The sequence below is a fragment of the Hyalella azteca genome, unplaced genomic scaffold (genome assembly GCF_000764305.2).
Source record: "Hyalella azteca isolate HAZT.00-mixed unplaced genomic scaffold, Hazt_2.0.2 contig6746, whole genome shotgun sequence".
Lineage (NCBI taxonomy): Eukaryota > Metazoa > Arthropoda > Malacostraca > Amphipoda > Hyalellidae > Hyalella > Hyalella azteca.
In genome coordinates, this window is record NW_025936898.1 from 47,397 (window position 1) to 64,329 (window position 16,933).

The following is a 16,933-nucleotide window of genomic DNA, read 5'->3' on the forward strand; positions in this document are numbered from 1 at the left end:
GTTACAAGCCATAAAAAAACAATATGAAACATTTATTTCTACATTTATTTGATTCGCGACGTCCCAGGTGAGTATTGAGTAATCGACTTACAAATACCCTCAGCGATGACGATGGCCGCATCTAAATGTGTTCGAGACCTTCTTGAAAAGGACAAAAAGGCTGCAAAAAAGTACATATTTCACGCAAACGGAGTGAGAGAACCAGACGCTAAGTTAAGAAGCAAGACGAGCGTACGGATTAAGAATACGTTTAGTGCCAGCAGTGGTTGGTGGTGTGAGCTATACAAGCTATACAGCGAGTGTAGATCTGGGGCGTGAGACTGCGAAGAAGAAACTGTAGTTCTTGGCAGAGTGTAGGGCCCGCAGAGCTGCGCTATTCCTTCTCAGTGTGGTACTGGGCATCACCCCGATCGTTGGTTGCACGGTCGACAGTTCGTCCAAGAACTCACTCTGTAGAAGGCGACTCCACAGAACCCTCATCATCATCATGAGCTGGCCATCATTCTACGGTTACAAATACACCCCTATTGGCCTCCGCCAGAGGGATATCATTGAGGAGTCCGGAAAGCGGACCGTGTCCACCACAGTCCATCTGCCAGAGGGTGGACATTTGCTCGATATTGAGCGTAAATACTCGCCTGATGGCTCAATTGCCAAGAAGGTGAGTTGATGGATCGTGCAATGTGAAACTCTGTGTGATTTGGGCAAACACAGTTTGTATTATCACGCTTACTGATTACTTGTTACATTGGTTGATAATGTAATAATAGATATCATTTAAAGAGACATGAATCATAGGCAGCCAGAGAGCGGAAGAGTGGGCGGCACGGAGCCCAAAATTCAGTACGGAAATATCAAAAGCAAGAAAAATTTAATAATGGTTAGAAAATACTTAGAAAGAACACGACAAGTTTTTGAATAATTTATTTACACAAAAATCTGTAGTCTTTTCAAATCTCTCACGCCCCCAATGTTTTCTTATTGCTGATTAGAGCTATTTTTCGCAATGAAAAACGTTCATTCGTTTTTTTGTCGTTATTTGTGGTACTACATCCAGTATTAAATTTCAACGTTGGTTGTAAATTAGAAATGTCAACTCTTATACCGAGACCATAGATGTCGAGGTCGTCGTACAAAGTTAACTACGCGTTCTTCTAGTGCTGACAAAGATTAGTTCTGAACAATCAATAAATTTTTAAAACTCGGAGGGAAGCAGTTCAGCTTATGAGCCAGCCACTGCTAAATCTGCTCATTTACAGATGACATACAATGGATGTGTTTGCGTTTAGCTTTACATGAGCGGATTGTGAGAAGCTGCTTGCGTTTTGTTGTGTATGGCAAATTTACAATCCATGTTTAAATAATCTGAATTTTATTAATTCTATCATTACTTTAGTCATGATTTAAATCACGATGAAGTTAAATTAAAATATACTATGTCGCTGAAATGTTTTACATTAAGGAAAAAGTATTTTCATGATGGGCATCGTTTTTAAAAACTTTTGGGTCATTACTTAACAGTAATGCAGTTCACAACGATTGATAATTCTTTGTTATTTTCTATAAGTTTGATTTTCATGAAATCCATTCAAAACTGGCAATGTTTGATAGTTATAGCATCACTATTTATTTTTTTACAGTTGTCTATTAATTCTGTATTTCCTGATGGGCTCATTTTATTAATGTCGTTCATAAGACAGGAAACTATTTAACAAGGTTTAAATTTACGGTAATGAGAATCCGTCTTGAATAGGTGAGGTGAATAGGTCCGTCTTGAATCGGTGGGGGTGAGTTGAGGGGAAAAAGAGGCATGGGAAATGTAAACAAAGAAAGGATCCTCAATAATAGAATATATGAAGGAGAGAATGTATAAATTAAATAGCATGAATAAGTTTGCTGATTCAGTCTACAGGTGTCACATGCAATTCACTTGAAATCGATTTGCAATTGTGGTAGAGTGGAAATGCGAGTTCTGAAAAGAGTGGCGGTGTAAGAGAGAGTGGAAGTGCTAAAAAATAGTGGGAGTGCAAAAGAGAGTGGAAGTGCTAGAACGAGGTTGAGTGCAAGAAAGGAGTGGAAGTGCTAGAGAGAGTGGGAGTGCAAGAAAGAGTGGGAGTGCTAGAACAAGTGGGAGTTCAAAAGAGAGTGGGAGTGCTAGAAAGAGCGGGAGTGCTAGAAAAGAGGGAGAGAGCTTGAAAGAGTGGGAGTGCAAAAGAGAGTGGGAGTGCTAGAAAGAGTGGGAGTGCTAGAAAGATTGGGAGTGCTAGAGCTAGAAAGAGTGGGAGTGCTAGAAAGAGTGGAAGTGCTAGAAAGAGTGGAAGTGCTAGAGAGAGTGGGAGTGCTAGAGAGAGTGGGAGTGCTAGAAAGAGTGGGAGTGCTAGAAAGAGTGGGAGTGCTAGAGAGAGTGGGAGTGCTAGAAAGAGTGGGAGTGCTTGAAAGAGTGGGAGTGACCACGTTAAAATTTCTCAAGAAAAAAACATACAGCATGGCATTTGTGTATATATATATTGTCGCACAATTTTTTGTCCGCTTTCGGATGTATTTTGCACTAAGAGAGCAAGTATTTACAGCGCAAAGATACAGCGCTGCCAGCACAACAAATCATATTCAATCGACTTGTTTCGTTCAGTTTTGGCTTACGTGAACTCAACTCGAAATTTTATACCTGAATACCTTTGGTATAGCTTCATTTAGACTACTTTGCAGGAGAATCCCTTAAATATGTTCCATTACAATGATAATCAATGTCAATTCAGTAGAGATTTCAAATTGAAGATAATTCAACAAAAATTTTCTATACCTTTATAGAAACGTTTCACAGTTCACTCCCAACTTCAGGTCGGAAATTTTAGAATACAGATGTGACCAAATGCTAGTGCATTTACAATAATAATAATAATAATAATAATAATAATAATAATAATAATAATAATAATAATAATAATAATAAACAGGAGTCAGCAGATATTTAGCTCGCTTTATAGAGATTAATTTGTTAGAAATCAGTAATCGGCAGACCACATCAAAAACGGAAACCAGGGTCAAATATAAACTCTAAATATAATTCAAACAATGGAATCGTCCTCAAGTTTCATTAATATTATAGTATTATTTTTCTTATTATTATAATCATAATTAATATTATTATTATTATTAATATTAGAATTATTTGTTAACATTTATTTTCAGCTCTTCAAAGTATCGTGGATGATAATGGTTGAATCTAAGCTGAAATGTCAGCCCCCAAATATTTACAAAGTGAATTAAAAGAAGCCTTAATTGATTTAAGCAGAATACAACATTAATTTTCAGAATGTGTACACATATCAAATGCAGTCATAACAATCCTGCTGTATAACTTTGAGTGCCTAATCAAAATGCAGCAGTGTTCAGAATGGACGTTATTGAGATTTACATCTAGCTATAACAATTATATAAATAGTGATAAATGTTCTACAACTTATAAAGTTTAGTTTCTAAACTCGTCAGTAATAAACCTCTCTTAAACAACCGATTTTTGCAATGGCAACATGAATAATTATTAAGATGAAAACAATTAACGTGCTCACCCACTGTTCTCTCGTTAAATATTTAACTCTATTTGAAACTTTGTGCTAGTACAAGGAACTAATTTTTTCTAGTGACTTGTTTGTGTTTGTGTTGGTCTTTCTGGCGAGGCGCATGCGTCACTGACAGTCCGGCAGTCACAGTCGATAAATCAAAGTCAAAGAAGCCAAGTTCGTCGGCTAATTGCAATATACTTTAGAATTTTTGAATAAAGTTCACAGTATTCGTCATAATTCAACAGATTATTCTTAACTGAATTATAGAATGACTTGTGAATGATATTATTCAATGAAAGATGTTTGCCTAGAAATGACAGTAGACAATGAACTATGACTGTGATTAGTAGACAATGTAAATAAATTAAGTTCATAGTAATAGACTGTATTTTAGAGGCGGGAATCGGTGACTTTATTAATATGAATGAACAAGTTTCTCAAATTGAAAGCAACGAAAAAAGTTAGAAAAAGCCTTTTTTATAGATGTTTTGACGCAGGTACCATATTTCAGATTCGCTAGTCTATAACTTTGTTTTAGTCCGTTAAAACGGAATCTTCAAAATTTTAGAGCTTAGTGAATCTTCATTCAAACAATATCTGATTTTTGGAAACAATTTTTGTTAATGCTTTTAAAAGATAATTAGTGAATTTATGAGACTAATCACCAAATGGTCTCGAACCGCTCGAAATCTTGATATAAAAAAATTTCCATTTGACCGGAAAATATGCAAGCAGTTTATGTTCGACAAAATTCCTGGAGTGGATAAGTTGAACAAATGGAGATTATCCTGCAGGGTTAATGAGCGTACATTATAAAAATAAAAATAGAAATAAAACATATCACTAACACGCAACGTGCTTCATCACATACCGGAAACTAGGAGTAGGCGCAGGTAGGCTTCGAGGAAAAAAGATTCAGTTTGTCGTCAGTTTGTTAGCGTCGAGTTGACAAGCACGTCACGAGGCCAGGAATAGGAACTGCAGCTAACAACGTCTGCTGGCTCACATACATAACTTCTAAAGTCTCTTTATGTACCTCACATGTACCTTACATGTACCTCACATGTCCCTCACATGCACCTCACATGTACCTCACATGTACCTCACATGTACCTCACATGTACCTCACATGTACCTCACATGTACCTCACATGTACCTCACGTGCTCCTCACATGTACCTCACATGTACCTCACGTGCTCCTCACATGTACCTCACATTTCCCTGACATGTACCTCTCATGTACCTCACATTTCCCTCACATTTCCCTCACCTTCTTCTCACCTTTACTCGTTTATAGCGTCAGCTTGCGGTCGCGCATTCGTAAAATTTGAACCTTTTTTTTATCGTACATTTGTTTAAAATGAAACAACGACTTTAATTATGATTTTCTTTTTTCATTAATCGTTGTTGTTTCAATCGTCATCTTGTCGTTGGCATCATATTTTCCTGCGAGTAACTTCATACACCTATTAAATAAAATCAACGAACTGATTTCAATTATTAATTAGCTCCTTTTCCATTCTTCGTTCCATTTCTATATTTATGTAGACATAGTTCGCACATGGTAACTACCACACTTAATATCTAATTTTTAATAACGATCGCGTTATTCCATTCTTCGAACAAACTCGTTCGTTCTGCAAAGGTTAAATTTCTTCTCCGTTTTCTAATTGAATCTCGTATCACTGTGGGACTTTAATGAGACATGCGTCATAGTGGGACTTTAAGTTCACATAAAAGTACTTCTATGAGTAAAAAGACACATAAAAGAGAAGGACACTTGACACCTGTGAGGCCTTTTACAGCTGCACTGCTGCTGCTGCTGCTGCGTACAGCGGTTATTTTCAGCCGGTGCACATGCGGGTAGCCAATGCAGCTCTCGCCAGCCGCTGTAGCCGTGCACACGATCGTTTATTCGTACACGTGTACGCATATCTTTCGAGAATTATTCTAAAGATTTTCAATATTTATATATATTTTCAAGCGAAAAGTTTCCATTTACGCACACGTGAATACGTTCCTCTTAAATATTGTAGTCGTAATATCAATTTTTCAACTTTTAAAATTATCAATTGGTATGCATTTTCGAATTAAAAATTTAAATTATTGTCTTTTTCTGGTTTAGGTTCATTTTTTACCTTTCTTTCGGCGTCTTGGTCCTTAATAAAATGAACATATTTCAGTTTTGCAACATGCGCATTACCAGAAAAAATATAACTCAGTACTCGCTGCAGTAAGTGAAAGAGAGAGCATTTTCTCGTCGACGAAAACGTGAAGTCACGGACGGACGGACGGTCAGACAGACGGACGGACAGACAGACGGACGGACGGACATGACGAACACAATAGGGAATTTTTTCCATAAATGAAAAAATGCGCTAAAAAACTTGATTCAAAATAAATTTTTAGCATATTTTGTCGAAAAAAAGCTTTAGCCCACAAGTTTACTGTCCAGTCTTTACGAAATTTCGGACATTGAGGCACTCAACTACACAAGTTGAAATAACACTAAATCGGATACCTTACATTCTCGAACTATGGTACATTTTCTATAATTTGATTGGTCACAATTAACTTGTTTCGAGTGAAAACTGTGAATTGTGAAACATGTGTGCATTTTTATATGTATACTCAATAAGGCAAATCCAGAGAAGTGACCAGTAGAAACATTATTAAATAAGAGTTAACTAAAAATATTCAGTTCAATTTACGCATAGAAACGGTTGAAGAAACGATTAGTGATATTTTGTTTTGTTTATATCAATGGAATCTTGATATTTTTTATCATAATGCATGGCAATTCATGAAATTTATTTATCTGTCTTTGCAGGAGTCATATTCCTTCTGCCCAAGCCCGACTGCAGTCTCTTGTCTCAAATACTAACTCCCTTTTCCTTGCTTCCATTCCCTCCATCTATTCCTGCAACATCCTTCTTATTTCCTATCTTTTACTTTACATCCTCTTTTGATTCCATCACCTCATTCAAAAAATTTCCGTAAATAGCCGTTACTTTCACTACAATTTTGTTGTGGCAAACTTCTATATTCTTCATATCATATAATTTCTCTATATCTTTCCTGCTTAATATGTTATTGGGCTTTGGACTAGCAAACAGCAGTGATAAAATTGATTTTTTGCAGTGTCATTAAGGTCAAAAGAATTAGAATGACTATTACGTTTTAGTTTCCTAAATGAATTTTTATGTGCAGCAAAATAGCTGTCGTTGATTGGAGTTTTGTTTAGCTTTTCTGTCTTGGCTGCAACTAACAACTGAAGCTTCACGCTATTGTGTATTTATTTATTTGTTCAATGATATTCTTTTCTGAGATAAGATCATATTTTAGTTTTCGAACCTGTACTGTAGAGACTTGGTTCCCGATATCCACTGATTTCTATCCACATCAGTGGAAATCATAACGCATGTAGGAGGATAGTCGCTGTAGCCGCAAAACGCTCTAGCCACCAGACTCTAACGATCTTATTAAATAACAAGAAGAAATAACATGGACGATTTTAGCGATGATGCCGGGCCTGTTTCTGCTCTGAACTGTTTCTGCTCTGAACACGAAGGCATGGTTCACGAAGGCCTGGTTCACGAGGGCATGGTTCACGAAGGCCTGGTTCACGAGGGCATGGTTCACGAGGGCATGGTTCACGAGGGCATGGTTCACGAGGGCATGGTTCACGAGGGCATGGTTATCGAGGGCATGGTTCACGAGGGAATAGTTCACGAGGGCATCACACTCCACATCCTCGAACCCTCTTACCTCATATACGCAGATACCCTCACTTTACCCTCCCATGGCTGCTTGGTTCCCTCTGACCCCTCGAGCCTGTCACTAGAAAAAAGTTTATTTGCTGACATTATTTGGCGAAATTTATAAGATAAATTTGATTCTATAAGTTAATTAATATCAGCCAATGACTATAAGCTATTTAAATATACATCTAAATCCAAAAAATTATGATGGGAAGAATTTTTGACGCGCGAACAGAATGAACTTCGTTGAAAAAAAATTTAGTTATAAAACCTAATCACTATGCATTTCATTAATTTCACCCAAAATGAATACTTGTGGCATTTAGTATTTGAATCAAAGAGTATTATATTTATATTTAGTTGACGGGCTTGAGTTGAACCGAACCTTATTGACTAATTGGGCCACAACACCGCCATCGCATGGGACCTGCGACGATGCAAGTGAGCTTTTTTGCTCCCATTAAATTTTAAATCTTGGTTATTTTCATCAGAATTATTTTGAAGGATTAATCATACCCTTGCCCTAATAAATATGGATTTTAATATTAAATCTAGTGAATCAAATGTAATCTTTTAGTGTACGGAGAGTGCAAGGTTGTATTGATAACTATCAGGAAAGTCGACTGCAGATTGCTTAATTAAAATATTTCGATTTGTGTCGTATTTAATTGCTTACATTTCAATATTTTCCAAACGAAATAAATTAATTTTCTCTCAGTGATGAATTGAAGTAAGCTATTACGAGTACATTGAAGCCATTACTTTATTAGCCATTACTTTACTTCGAATGTAAAATTTTAATACGAATACGGGCTATATTTTTAATTTTACTTTCCCTCCTCATAATAAAATAAATAAATATGAGCGAGTTTTAAGCCCATCACTTATTTAACACTAATTGAAAATACCTTGACTTAATAAATACACTATGTATCCACGCGTAACCGCTACATGATTTTTAGATTTTTTTAATTAAAACAATAGAAATCAAGCATGACGTCAGAGTGACTGTTTTAGATTGTAGCTGGTGAATACCCTGCTGTGATTGTTTGATCATCGGAAAATATTTGAAATTCGTGCATGTGCTTTTACTTTTTTTAGTTCTGTTATGACTAATTCTCGTCACACTTCTATCCCTAACATATTATGCTTATTCGATCCTGTAAATGTTCATTTATTTACACGTACATTGATATTATCACAGAGGAATCCAAATGTTTCTTTTTGCAGATTATTTACGTAGAGAATTCATCAATCGGCAGAAATCATGCAATTCAATAACATGAATTGCTTGATCTCTGCTAAAGCAAAACTGCAATTTCTAAGAAATGGTTTTGGGCACGTGATTCTAAATAACGGAACTTGATCGCGGGAAGATAAGATATACCACCAAGAAAAATATCTTTTGAGTGATAATGAACAAATTATCAAAATAAACAATTAACAGTTAATTAAAATATAAGAACAAACAAATTAATTATAAACACACAAACAGTTTAAATCTTTCGCACCTCAATATGAAAAAACTTTTAGTTTTTTCTAAAAATATATATAAATATATGAGACCCTAACAAGCAAAACAGTCTAAAACTTCCTTGTGTGTGCAGGAGACCTCATGTTTCGTGCCCTCTGCGATCTCGGCTCCCTCCCCTCGCCCCGCCCCCTCAGGCAATTTATTTACACATACACTGACATTACCGCACAGGAATCGAACTATTTCTTTTTTCAGATTATTTACGTAGAGAATTCATCAATCGGCAGAAATCAAGCAATTCAATAACATGCAAGCTAATGCAGAACTATAATTTCTAAAAATTAGGTCTGGGCACGCAATTCTAAATAACGGAACTTGTTCGCAGGAAGATGAGATGTACCACCAAAAAAAAAAAATATTTTGAGCGATAATAAACGAATTTTCTAAATAAACAATTAACAGTAATAAATATAACAACTAAAAAATTATTTATAAACACACAAATATTTTAAATCTTTCGCACAATATATAGGTATATTTTAGACCTCAATATGCAAAAAATATCATTTTTTCAAATTTATATAAATAATTGAGACCCCTAAGATGCAAAACAGTCTAAAGCTTCCTTGTGTGTGCAGGAGACCTCATGTTTCGTGCCCTCTGCGATCTCGGCTCCCTCCCCTCGCCCCGCCCCCTCAGGCATAGGCCCCGTCGCCCCCTCCTCCCCCTTCTACGAGGACTTCGAGCCCCGTGGGCTGGGGGACCTCGAGCGCCAGGCTGACGACATCATCGCTAATTTCCGCGCCAGGAACCAGACAGGACTCGATGTGAGTTGATTAATTATACAGATTTATAATCTGAATAATTTAAGGTAAATTATTTATTTCTAATCAGCATTCATTTTGCAGGCGCTAGTTTCCGCTACCGGAGATTTTCGACATTGGTTGCTTAATTATACAGATTCTTAATTTCGATAATATATAGGAGCAAGCTCATTGAATTATTTTCAGCATTATTTTGCCCGTAAGAACTTATTACGAATAGATAATTATATTTTGCAAGCAGTGAGTATCAATTTGATTCCATTTACGCATTGAGACGTTTGGGCACAGTTAAAAATTGAATATTTCTAAGGTAATTCTAATGCTCATTTGAAATAAGTTAATAATGTTAATTCAATTATTTTTCGTCTAGCATTATTGGTTGATCGTTCCAACTGTTGTTCGGTAATAACTTAATTAAATGTATGAAACTTCCATGAATTATTAGGAGCCTGTTAAATTGCAAAGGATTTGCAATCTGGTTTAATCTTTTAATCTTTAAATTGCAATCTGGTTTAATCTTTATTAAACCAGAACTTTGACCGGTATTATATTTCTCAAATGTATTAGGGTAATGATAGATAACGACTGGAAATACAATAGTACAGAAAATATTTTCTTCGCGAAAACTTTTTTCACTTAATTCTTTCATCGTAAATATACTGAATTATTCTGTTAGCTTTCCTATGAATTATTTTTGGTTACTATATCTAATGCATTGAATATGTCAATTAACAAATATTGTTTCTTTCGCTATGTATATTCCTTCGTTGGTCTAACACCAATTCCTTATTTCAGGCGTGATAAGATGAATGGAAAAAATCCAAACTTTTTCATTTACGTGTTTTCCAGCTACTTCCGTTATTTGATGTTTATTTCTTAGCATTTATCTATCATTTATCACTATTATTTAAGAAAAACTCATACACAGACCGTCGAAATAACATATCTTCAACATGTTACTGAATGGAATCCTTACAGAAACACGTAAGATTTTTTTTCAGGTGTAATCCAAACATCCAGTCCAATCAGGAGCTAGAGATGTACATGTCAAAAATTATTCATGCAAACAGGGAAAAAAGTGTTAAAATAATAATGCGTTTGTTAGCTTTTGTTTAGGTCATCCTGACTCGATTTGATCCGGTAAAAGGGCACATCAGAATGTGTGTCACTATATGGACAAATGGACCCATTCGTTGCTCTGAGTAGGTGTTTATTAGTTCCCATGAAAGGGTGGGTAAAAATAGAGGCTGGAATATACATATATATTTATATATAAATAGAGGCTAGAATATTCAACTTCATCATTTATATAGACCTTTATTCTTTGGAGCTACCACCGATGTGTAGAGAACATGAACGCACAGTCTTGATATCACAAGGAACTAAAATTTGCTTTCAATTTCTCGCAACAGAGGGCGTTGAGCAGGTTGTAAATTCACAAACATTTCATGTGAGTTCAGCTTAATTTTATGTGGTCCAGTAATTTGCATGATCCTTTTTGGGGTTATCGGTACCATGACTTCGCATCTCGTGGCATGCCAGCATGTAATAATTTCGCTTCTTAACTGATTATGGAAGCTGTTTGATACAGGCATAATTTTGCTACTTAATGAATTGTTTATATTGCTTCGTAAGTAATATTGATAGTTAAGTAAAAGTGTATACAGTTTGATACCGGCATGATAAGTCACATAGCATGAGTGGGCACAGTTCTCCAGGAACAGGGTCGACTGAAGTGAAAAGACTACGGTCATAAATGGATTTCATTAATGGAAACTGCAATAAAATATTGCTAATGAATATTGTAAAGATAGGAATTTAATTCGCAAATCATCGCCGCTGAAGTACAGGGGCAGGGCTCGCATAGGTATTATCAATCCAGAACAGATTTTAAATATACAAAACTATATGCATCAAATCAAAATAAATTTTGAGAGTTACTTTCGTACGCTACTGGTTTTAACCATAAACAAAACTCAAATGATTTGTGTTTTTTCACAGATGTATCCAGTTCAGTTCCACATATTTGTGCTATTAACTGCTGTGTTGAAATCGCTTTTGATTTAATATCTGTTTACCTAAAAGATGCCAGTCTTAAGACCATCTCCGGCGTTTGCAATGCTAAACCGTCGCCAGGGATTGAGGGACATCGTACGAGAAGACGATGAAGAAATGAATAGAAATCGGGTACTGAAATCGTTGAAGCTTGCTTCTGTGGCATGAGATTTTAATGGAGCATGACTAGTATGACTCCACTTAGTATTTTCCTGCGCTTTTTTCTTGGTATTAAATTCAATTAGGAATTTATAAATATAAATGAGGATTTTAAGGGATATCAATTATTTTGGGGAGAGGGTTCTTCATAGACACATTTGCTTCCCGAAATCCTCGCAAAGGCCACGGAATTATAGGCTTTGACTTGGACGATCGCTTATATCATATATTTTGGTGCTCTGAAATCGGTTTAAACATAAAATCAATGTTTTATTCATGATGCATGACAATTTTTTGAATTCAAAATCTGAATTCAAAAATTTATTGTGGGTCATAAAACCTGATATAAATCGAGCAACGAGTTCACAAGCCAACTTCTTTCACCGAAGATCCATAAGCTAACTTCCTATCTTTTATTCAGACGTACAACTCAAAATTTTTACACATTATTTCCTCAATCATAAATTTTATATTAACAGAATTTACAAAGTTTTATTTCTTTTTATGTTACGGGCGTTTCTTTGAAGCCCATCCGCAAAAAATATGCCACAAGTTCACAATAAATAAGTTAGGTTTACTGCATTTCTTCCAGCATGTTTGCTTTTATACCGCTTATTTAACTCCTTTTAACTCGTGGCAAGCAGTTACTAGACTAATTCTTATTATATAATTAACTTGCCGCTGACGTCTTTAACAACTGATTTTTCATGTAATTAATTTATAACATTTTTTTTTGTGTTAAGGTTTTTCTTCAAGAGTATGATTTCTGCACAGTAAGATAGTTTTAGATAGATAGTACAACTTTACAAGTTCAAGGCCTTTTATTCTTATTTTGCCAGATTTGTTTTCGCTTAAGCTTTATTCGAAAACTTTTATTTGAAAACTCAGATTTAGTTAAACCTGTTCTCAAACATGAGTTATCATTGTTTTGTTATGTTTATCGTTGTTACAATTGTTATTTTCTCGTACGAATTAAATCAGTACGGACATTACTACATATGTATTTAATTATTAGTATTGTTTAACTGTTCATTCGCGTAACAATTATCTCCACTTCATTTTAACGGTGCATGATTATTGAAATGATGAATAGAAATAGAATCCAGTGAACAATTATAAATTATTCACATCATGTATTCGTGTAATATCTTCGCTATTTCCATCCTAGGAAATGAGACAGCGAGCCAAACGAGTGATGGGCGAAGATTTCTGAAAAAAAAACAAGCAGTACAGGACCCGGCATCTTAATATGCTCACAAGATCATCGTAACATGACTTCGGCGGTTACCCAGCGACTGTGGAGCGCAAGAACCAACGAATAAATACAACAACAAAGAACTTGATTGCAAGGATTAACAACTTAATGACAAATAAACTGCTACACTTACAAACACCTTTAGCAGGTATTGGTGACGCGATCCAATAATTTGTTTTCATTATCTCCGTCATTCCACACCTGCTGACGGTTCATGACGGATAATGATGCATTGGTATATACAGTATAATATTGACGCATTGGTACTAGTGGTATGATGCTGATGCATATTACTACTGGTGTGATGTTGATGTATTGGTACTAGTGGTATGATGTTGAGGTACTTCTACTATTCGAAGGATGATTTATTGGCACTATATTCGGCTTATTATATTTTGGCATTCACGCCGCTTTATTAGGACTTCCGCCATCCCAGAGCCCAGGAACATCTCGTATTTCTTTCCACGGCTAAATATCATAGATTAATCCTATACTGTACTTGCTCATTTACTTGCCGGATGAAGTAAGACAAGAATACTTTAATTCATTCGCTGCAAATTTTATGGCAACTATTAACGTTTTATATTTGGTGTTCAACGAATGGTGTTTTGTGTGAATCGTGGGGAACACTCTGTATTTTCCGAGAGCTTTATATGTGGTAAATATGTGTTAGCATGTGTTGTGTTGGAATATTTGTTCTATGTTCACATTATATTTGTCATCATTTCATTTTTGGCCAGGGACTCACTTGATTGGGCCAATAAACTGATTTTAAATGTTGCTTCTCATTTCGATCCTTTTTCTGCCATTTTTTTCTTTATTTCGAAAAGAAAATGTTCATTTGAATTCTAAAATATTTTATTAAAATGTTTAGTGTTCTGAAATTAAAGCTCTGAATTAAAATTCGCCCAACATCAATGGTTTATTCTCAATTAACTGGGGCTGGTTATTGGCCAGAGATTTTGTTGCACCAAAATGTTCAAGACCCAACAAGAATATGAAGAATTGCTCCTATTTATGCCAAGGTTCTCAACAAAGCCAGTAGAAATGGATTGGACATAGGACATCCTAGAAAAATATTTGAACAAATGGTAAATGAACGCTAAATAATCGAAGTGGATATGAAGCATTAACTTGCATCGTATTTTATATTCTGCAAAAATGCATATTTCTCGATAATTTTACAAATTTCAAAAACGAAAAGTAAAATCAAGTCGCATATTTACAAGAAATGTTCTACCACTTTTAGCAACGCTGAGGGAGTGTTGTCTTGGTTACCGTAATTCGTTGGTTCGTTGTCATGGAAACGGCGCGAGTTTACAGTGAATTTTTTCTGGTGTTTTCTGAACAGGCGATCAACCAGCGTCTGCTTATCGCTCTGATTACTGGATCATTTGAATTATAACTCAACTGATAGATAACCATTCAAAAATGCTGTTAACATCTCTGAAGAACAATAGGATTCTTGATTAACTAATTTTTTTTATAGCGATAAAATTTCTGAGATAGTGGTTCAAATACGGCACAACGACAAGTCTACTGAAGAGACAAATATGTACATCTCGTTGATTTAATCCGATCATTACAAATGCTATGGATTCAGCATGAATGCATCCGGTGGATCTCAAAAATGGGTGTGGAAGGAAGACCAATTAGTGACTGTCAGGTAAGCGACTTAACTAATCATTAATCCTAAATCTTTAGTCTTTTTGTACGTAATTAGGAAATTTATGGAGCCGTGGAAATAATTTTAATTATGATGAACCTGATGCCGTACGTACTTAAGACACTCGCATCTACTGACAAGTCGACGCGAAAAGCGGCATGGAAAAATATGCAAATATTATATGCAACGCAGAAAATATAAAGGAAAATATTACCTCCGAATGTCTGACATCATTGCAAGGGACGCCATATTTCCTATAAACCTCTCATTTTTTATAACACTCAGGATATTTTGTCTAAGCGCATGGTCTTATTTAAGAAGCACACAATTTTGCCTCCATATAACTGATTTTATTCGCAAAGAACCGAATATCCTTTGTAAATATCTGCAAATTATCGAACAGGAACACTGGTCCATCACCTCTGCCAGTCACGAATAGAAAACTGAGAAAATCTGGAGGTGTTCTTGCTGTTCCAAGCACGTAAGTCTCATCTCAACAGCCCGAAGTGTTCCGTAAAATCTTTGAGAAATTTTATAGCAAAAATTCCAACACTTTTTGGCTAATAGGTCTTTTAAAAGCATTTATGGTGCGGATAAAACCGAACCGTTCTTTCGAATTATTCTCAATGATCATGAAAATTTTTCTGATGAATAGCTTCGTTGGGACCGAGTTGGGAGCAGAGAAGAGAGAGTGGGGAGCGAAGACGAAGGACGAGTGGGGAGCGAAGGAGAGGGAAGAGTGGGAGTATCTTCTCGAAGAGCCCGGGAGTGAGAAGGAATTGGCGAAGGCAGCACTGAACATTTTGGCTGAACATCGGATCATCTCTAAGTCATTTGCAGCACTAATTGAGTGTGATCAGGTAGCTATTTAATTACAATATTCTGTCATTCCTTTTATGCTCTGAAAAAATTTATGCCAAGATTGTTAAAACGTACTATAAATATAAACCGTGGCTTCTAGTACAGAAATGCAAATTCTCTACTCAAAATACGAATGTTTTCATCGATACCGATCTTCAACTGCTTCATTCATACTATTTCCAAAGAAACACGTACTGCACTCGGCAACAGCACTAAGACGCACCAAAAATGATATTTACACTAACTACTTCTATTGTTTTATGCAATATTACTCGTTTATCCCCCCTCAGGGGGGACTTCTGACGGGTGTCTGTGCTCGTCAGAAGTCCTATGGGATTTTGCGCTCCTAGGGGGATTGTTCCTGAGCGCCCCACCGCTGAGCTCGCGGGGTCTGACTGCAGGTCTCAGTTGTGGGGTTAAGTTATTATGTAGGTAAGATTTCTTGCATTTCCCTTCTCTGTCTCTCTCGTGCGGGCTACCGACGTCTCGTGTAAGCGACCTCTTGTTAGAGTGTCTTCGTTTCTGTTGCTTTTCACCTGTCCCTCCTTGTCACTTCGTCTCTTTGAGATGCTAGCGCTGCTTCGTTCGAGCCAGCTTCAGCGGGCTGGACAATTGAGACCTTCCGTCCCTTGTGGGTGATGAATAATTGAGACCCTCCACCTCTATGGTGATGTTCATCTTGACTTTCGGTGCGAGATAGCTAAATAGCTGAAGCGCTAGTAAACAATTGGCCACTAAACTAACTAACTACTCGTTTATCCTATGGCTAACAACTAAGCCTCAAGCTCCGTGTTTCATGCCCAGGTTCAGAAGCTCCTCCGGTACCTCCTGGCATATTTCGAGACTCTATTCCTACTGTGCGACGAACTAAACGCTGTCCAGGCCCCGGCCGTCATCAACATGCTAGCCATGCAGGAGCGGTGGCAGCAGCAGCTGTCACAAGCTATCATGTTACTCGTGCCTGCCTATGTTGGTTTGCTCATTGCCCCCACAGCGGTGAGTAAGGTGAGCTGAAACTGATGAATGCACAGTATAAGACGGTGAAACAGCCGATTAACCAATAGATCAGGCGATGAATTTTTTAAAAAGAAAAGCTGTTTAAGTAAAATAAATTTCGAAAATTTTACCTACTCGCATGATGTGAAATGCTGATTTCTGCTTTGAAAATATCTTAGAATGCCTTTCGCCGTGCTAGAAACAAAATTAACAAACTAACGGTATTAAATCAGAGTACAACATCAAATATTTTGAAAAATAAAATATGAATTAGTAAATTCAAAGTATGATTTCAAAAATATCTCTTTGTGCTTTGA

General features: G+C 36.2%; 2 protein-coding genes across 5 annotated transcripts; both read left to right on the top strand.

Annotated features, from left to right (window-relative positions):
• Positions 1–330: 330 nt before the first annotated feature.
• Positions 331–13,869, top strand: LOC108669201. 4 transcript variants are annotated; one of them, XM_018156503.1, is made up of 5 exons: positions 331–661; positions 8,934–8,994; positions 9,500–9,627; positions 11,710–11,811; positions 13,007–13,869. In XM_018156503.1, exons 1-5 carry the CDS (start codon positions 488–490, stop codon positions 13,049–13,051), a joined length of 510 nt encoding a protein of 169 aa, XP_018011992.1. In that variant the 5' UTR covers positions 331–487; the 3' UTR covers positions 13,052–13,869. The 4 variants fall into 4 exon arrangements, with proteins under 4 accessions (XP_018011992.1, XP_018011994.1, XP_018011993.1 ...); XM_018156505.2 differs by lacking the exon at positions 11,710–11,811 and adding an exon at positions 11,037–11,074 and having other exon boundaries at positions 336–661; XM_047880982.1 differs by lacking the exon at positions 331–661 and adding an exon at positions 7,702–7,767.
• Positions 13,870–14,723: 854 nt separating this feature from the next.
• On the top strand, positions 14,724–16,616 carry LOC108669200 (the record flags this gene model as incomplete). The annotated part of the gene is made up of 4 exons (XM_047880984.1): positions 14,724–14,759; positions 15,122–15,240; positions 15,415–15,619; positions 16,425–16,616. Coding segments are annotated over exons 1-4 (552 nt in total), but the record flags the coding sequence as incomplete, so codon positions are not given.
• Positions 16,617–16,933: the final 317 nt, after the last annotated feature.

Bases quoted from the DNA above. Each gene is read 5' to 3' on its own strand.
- LOC108669201 (XM_018156503.1), top strand. From the start codon at position 488: ATGAGCTGGCCATCATTCTACGGTTACAAATACACCCCTATTGGCCTC. The intron at 9,628-11,709 runs GTGAGTTGATTA...TTTACCTAAAAG, and splicing joins GGAACCAGACAGGACTCGAT to ATGCCAGTCTTAAGACCATC. The intron at 11,812-13,006 runs GTACTGAAATCG...TTTCCATCCTAG, and splicing joins AAGAAATGAATAGAAATCGG to GAAATGAGACAGCGAGCCAA.